The sequence below is a fragment of the Schistosoma haematobium genome, chromosome 1 (assembly GCF_000699445.3).
Source record: "Schistosoma haematobium chromosome 1, whole genome shotgun sequence".
In the NCBI taxonomy this organism is placed as follows: Eukaryota; Metazoa; Platyhelminthes; class Trematoda; order Strigeidida; family Schistosomatidae; genus Schistosoma; species Schistosoma haematobium.
This window is the reverse complement of record NC_067196.1, coordinates 6,636,970-6,643,606: the sequence shown is the minus strand read 5'-3', so window position 1 is coordinate 6,643,606 and position 6,637 is coordinate 6,636,970. Positions and strand designations below refer to the sequence as shown.

The 6,637-nt window shown below is 34.8% G+C and overlaps 1 protein-coding gene across 1 annotated transcript; it reads right to left on the bottom strand.

Moving 5' to 3' along the window:
* MS3_00010033 (uncharacterized protein) lies at window positions 1-615 on the bottom strand (the record flags this gene model as incomplete). The annotated part of the gene is made up of 2 exons (XM_012941994.2): window positions 1-175; window positions 326-615. 2 exons carry the CDS (start codon window positions 613-615, stop codon window positions 1-3), a joined length of 465 nt encoding a protein of 154 aa, XP_012797448.2.
* Window positions 616-6,637: the final 6,022 nt, after the last annotated feature.

Here is a 6,637-nt window from a genome sequence, read left to right as displayed (position 1 = left end):
TTAGTATCGACAATATTTCCTTCCACGTTTCGATTCACTGATACATTGAACCATTCCATTTTCCCCATAAACACACTTTTGAATGGAGGAAATCCTTCTCAATCCGGATTTCATGAAGTCATCAATGCAGGCACCATGTCCAACAGCAGTGTTCGCACCAGAGTAGTTGACGTCTCTGTGATGAACAAATATAGAATGGAAAATCACAGAAACGTTTCAACATCCATCTTAAGTGTGAACTTACAAGCAAATTAGAACGTGCATGAAACAGGCAAAACGTAGACATTAACCATAATCATAAAAATGAATCGATCTTCAAACCTACTCATATATACGCCAGTATGGAGGCTGTCCCGTCGAATTATGTATCAAAGGTACACAAACAGATCCAGGTATCCATGGTGGTGAGAGTGAGCCAACGCTCTTGTACACTTCAATATATGAACCACTCTTATACTTTCCATCGTACAATCGTAGACAATACTTGCATGAATCTGATTTGGTTATGACTAATTGATTTATCAATGTGTATGACAATAAAGCAATGAGAAACATCGAATTAGCTGACATTGCTTTTTCGTTTTGTTCTTGAGATGAATTAGTCGATTGACACATTTATATAGTTTTCAGTAGATGTGAGATTTCAATAAATCGCTTAATCCACAGTGGATATGTGATTGTCATGATTTGTGCGGAATTATCAGCGTCAACAATTCAGAAGAGAATGAAATGATCATTGTGATAGGTGTCACGGTTAATTCCCATGTTACGTGACTATAATAAAAAATGAAATTACTTACAACTCAAATGTAATCTAATGACAACAATGTACAACTAAGGAGATCATTAGGAACAAAGTGCAAATATATACATGGAAGGATTTTCACAAACCTACAAAACATTCAAAACGGATCTTATAAGGATCATGAACACTTTTTTATTGTTCACAGATGATCATTTAGTGAGTTAATTTATGAGTGGTGATTGGATGACCCTCCAAAAACTACTTTGTCCGAAACAATATAGCATTGTCGGAATAGATCTGTTTAATGAAATCCCGATTACACACATACGTTAAGAAACAGAATGAATAATGTATTAGAGTATGTCAGTTAATACGTAATCAGTGATTTTTGATTTTACCGTAACAATATTCTCTGACGAATGATCAGTTAGTGCAATGTATTCTTTCTGGATAACTAGATTTCTGTAGGTCACATGACGAAATAATCCGCGTCAGACCATCTCTGACACCTAGGAATCACTGTGCGGTTGATCCCTGCGTTCCTCACTCGATCGAAATTTCCGGATTCCATACCCAATAGTGTGTTCGTGGATGTGGTCAATACACGAATAGCACAGTCGCACAACGACCGCTGAATAATATTTCTCCATGAAACCGACCTCGAGAATCAATCACATCTCTTAATAGAACCATCATATGTTGCGCAATGCTCATTTTCTCGGTATAATTCAAAACAACAACACCCAGCTGACGACTCGTCAAGTCAATTTTAACAAATGTGGCTGATGTATGCATGGTCGGTTCATCCAAATTATCTGCATTCCACTCGATTACACGAATACATTTTGTTTAATATTAAAAGTGCAAACAATTATGAAAACAAACTAAAACAGCGCCTAGAAGTTGATAAATTTCTGTAATGTTTATTGAAAGATAAAATACATCAGACATAATACTGTTATAAGACTCCATGCCAATAATCGAATACCGTTGGACATTCTTATGTTGACTGCATGCTGACGTTTTCCAACGTTCAAACTGGTAATTTGGAATCCTTTCGTTTGTCCACTCACCCATATACACCCGCTTTAAAAATTGTCCACATGTAAGCTGGAGCATGCTCGATAATCTTGCATAAATTGTTCTATTTGCCACTGAAACTACTTGCATGTTCCTCTTGCCCACAAATTCAAAGCCATCCATCAATCGCTGAGTAGGCACGTTCAAATACTCCAATTATCATCTGACTGTGTGCCTCAGTAAATTGGTGGCAGAAATCAATTCATTTAGGTTAGTTTACATCTCACTTAATGAACCACTGTCGCCCAATTAGAGTTAGCCCTGGTCTACCACAAGAAAATAGACGACAGCGTATTGTTCCTGGTTTGTCCATCATCTTTCCATCAGTATTAATAATGCAGTCGACACCTTGAAATAACCCATTCCACACGATAAATTGAACACTAATTAAATTGATATAATCAGTCACACATCAATTTTCCATATTCACATTCTGAGTATTCTTTACTAGAAATATATTCAAACAACTATAATGTCAAGCAATTGGTTCCGCTTATAAATTTAAATAAAGCAAGAACAAATATTGGTGCAGAATAGTATGAGTTCATATTATTTCAAGGTTTCTCGTCAGCTGCTTACAAACCAAAAATGTGATAGAATTTTTACATTGAGATAGAGTGAAAACAATTGACATAGATGAGTGTAAATAACTGGGTTACAGTAATAACTATATATATATACATATATATGCTAGAACATGTCTGAGGTCAAAAGGAATTAATTCAGGCTAGGTGGTGTAATAATGGAATTGAATAATCATAAGATAGGTTACGTAATAATAATTAAATAGAATTTGAAAAGTTAAGATAATTTAAGAGGATCAAGTGGTGGAAATGTGTGAATAATAATGTGGTTTAAGAATTATGTAATAGAGGACGGGTATAAATACTTTAAAATAAATAAAATTAAAATAAAAAAAGGTTACCAGGGTAGTGATAAGTTAAATAAAGTCTCTTTTTGGATGCATAAGTCAGGTTTAAGTTTTTTGATCATGATGGCTTCAGCAAAACGGAGGGTGGTCGTAATTCTTTGTCTATTGATAATTTTGAAAGCATGCGGAATGTCGATAGTGTGCCCGGTGTCAAGTAGATGTCGAGCTATTACGTTGTTGAAGGCCTTATTCCCTAGCAGCCTCAAGTTTTTTGGAACATGCTGAGAAATACGGACATGCACTCTTCTCTCAGTTCTTACAATGTATGTGCTTTGGCACGTACATGTGAATTGGTAGATGCAGTTGGAGCTACTAAAAAAAGACGGCTTGTCGATTTTGATTTGTTGAAGTGAGCAGTTCGTTTGCCATACTGTCATGCGTTTTGCTGATGGGTAGGTGACTTTCAACTCAGCGTTTATTCTGTGATTAATTATTCCAGCAATTTCATCACCTTTGAAACGTAAGTGTAAGAAGCAGGTTTTCCTTTCTACTCCATCATATTTTGTACGGGGATTGCTTTTTGAATATTTTTGGATAAATTTCAATGGGTATTCATTATCACGTAGAACATTAGTAATCAGATTAATTTCATCATCAAGGTATTCTTTTGAACAGAGTTTTTGAGCGCGGTCAAAAAAGGTTCGTACAATACTCTTTTTGTAACTCATTGGACAGAAACTGTGGGAATTGAGATATAGACCACTCCAGGTATTTTTATGGTGAATATGTCTATGTAATTTACCATCAGATGTTCGTCGGATCCCAACATCAAGGAAATGGAATTTGTCTTCAGCTTCTTGTTCCATAGTAAACTCTATGTCCTCGTGTGCTTTATTAAATAGATCGAGTAGCTTAATGGCGTGTTCGTGATTGTTGCAGACGAGGAATGTGTCATCAATATATCTGCAATACAGCGTTGTACCATCGATTGCGTGCTTAAGCTTTTTTTGTTCTAAGTTTCCCATAAATATATCGGCAAGAATTGGGCCCAATGAGCTACCCATGGCAACTCCATCGATTTGTCGGTAAAGGACATTATTGAATTGAAACAGTATGTTTTTTGTACACAAAAAGAGGAGCTGTGTAAAATCATGAATTGGTAGGGGTAGAAGTTCAGGATAATCACATATGACCTCTATCGTTTCTTCCAAGGGGATGTTTGTGAAGAGCGATGAGACGTCAAATGAAACTATAAATTTGTCGGAAACATTTAGGTTGTCGAGTTTTTGTACAACTTCAAAACTATCTTTTAGACTGTAAGGTGTTAGTTTCTTTCGGATCGGTTCAAGGCACTTTGTCAGCCAGCGGGAGAGTTTATAGAAAGGCGAATTAGCCATGGATAATATTGGTCTAATCTGGATATTGGGCTTGTGAGTTTTGGTTAGGCCGTATAAGTACGGTAATTATGATCCCTTAGGTTTAAGTTCATTGTATGTATGATTATCTATTAGATTTTCCTTTAGAAGATCTCTCAATTTATTTACAAGTCGCATCTCTGTCGTCTCTGTTAAATCATTCTGGGTATTATCGATGATAAATCTAGTGGAATCATTTAAAGTAGACATTGTTTTGCTAATGTATTCATAACCTGAACTCGAGTTACAGTGAATTACTGTCGCAATAAATGCGTAGAGTATGTGATTGTCATGATTTGTGCGGAATTATCAGCGTCAACTATTCAGAAGAGAAAAAGATGATCATTGTGATATGTGACGGAGTTAATCTTCATGTCACGTAACCACATTCGTATTGTTAAGAATTAGTTGTCACCGCGTATTCACATATAGTTATTCCTATATTAGGACTGCAAATGATCGTGAACACTAGTGTCCATTATATTTTTAATTATAGGCGTCTGATTAGGCATTCGAAATATGTTCTACTTCAGATAAGTTCTGAGTTATTTTGAGCTCACTATTTAATGTTGAAATGTGTGCTATAACTCTCAAGTCACTTCATTCTATTTCAATGGATTTAGATCGGAGGTAATGAATGAATTTGAAACTGTCACTGCGACGCTCTCAACACAATGAAATCGACTTATTTCACATCCGGTTACTGATTGCTTCAGTGTGCATTTGCATTAAAGTGATTCCATACCAGATATCTGTGTTTTGAAACACATGTATATTGATGGCTTTATGAATTGTGAAATTGGCCGTATGAATTAGTGAATTAGATGTTCGGGTATGTGTGTGCCGATATGTGAAAAAGAAATGGAATTAAATGTGGGTAACCAAACGAATGGTCGAAGTGTTATCAAAACTCAGACTCGAACACATATTATATGATGCTGTATCCAGTAATGTTATGTAGGCATATCGTATATATATATATATATACATAAATTCGGTGACTTTATTATCTAAACTATGTTGGTCTTTATAGGTAACTAATGTGATAGACCAGTTCATAAACTCAAATACCTATGGCAATAACGACTGTGATGGGTTTTGTGAAAAATATTAGAGGCGGTTCAACTAATTATTGAATTCAAATGACATTGATAAGATATATAGTGCAATGAATGTATAGGCCAGATTAATATGCCGGTTGGTAAGGTACATGACAATAAAAAATAATAAATAAATCTGGTCAGAAAAATAATTTTAAAGTTAAGACTACTTATGGAACTTCAGTTAGGAATATGATGAGTTATAAAATTTCCATAAGAAGTTCCTGAATTCAGCCTGGTGACATTTACAAATATGTGACAAAAGCAACTGGAACTAAGAAATGTCAAACAATTTTCTGAATCTAATATGCTTCGTCTGTGAACAATGTCTATCATTTGTCTCAGAATTACTCAGACTTTATTGTTCTTGCATTTTCATACAAACTATATTCTGTTTCCATTCGTCACTGTTCGAATATTACATTACAACTTGCGCCATAACATACGTTTAAAAATTGTTGGCAATACAACTGCTTACTGAACGTAAATAAGTAGTATAAAGCAATATACAAATGAGTGGAAAGGAAGCGAGTAGGAACAATGTAAGACAAACTTAACAGTGATGCCATTGACTTTGTTAATTGGTTGATTTAGTAAAATTCCAGGAGTCTAGATAAATACTTGTCTTTCAACGTATAAACAATCTAAAATCCAGTCTACATATCACACAATATAAATGTTTATCGAGGAGACTGTAAATAGTGACCTGAAAACAAATTCGGAATGATGATGAATAGGATAACAGTAACTAAGGATTTACACATCAACTAAACGAATATATTTATATATATTCATAGTAATCGAGTTACTGCATAGTCACAAAATATGAATACATGCTATGGATTTGGAAGTTGGTAATTCAAAATATCTGTAGGAACTTTTATTTAATTGATTGCCGACTGATTCGGAATTCCAAATACAATACATCCATTTGTGTTCAGCTGGTTCTGTCTGAATGAAGTTGCATTTTCTCAGTAATTCCTAGTTAGAACAATTATTCGAATACTAATTATTATCATATTGGCGTTGCGATGAATCCTGCACTTGAACATTTCAATGTACATGCAAATTCTTACCTTCCTACGATCACATGTGATGGTTTGAAATTTTGAGTATGATCAGGAAACATGTTAAGGCTGAAAAATTGTGGCTCATTTCAGATTCTAATAAAAATTGGGTGTTTCTATTAACCATATTGTGGCACTGGACCTTAACCACACAACACTCAAAGCTGAACACGAGACAACAGTGAAAGTAGATATTCAACACATAATGCGGCGGAAAACACAACGGTGGTGGAGGCTTGAAGAATGAATTCAATTAATTCAAACCCAACAGATGTCATGGCTCGGTCATTCAGAAATAACTTTTATTCATATAAGGTATATTTTTCCAATTTTTAGCCTAAATTTTTACTTTATTATAC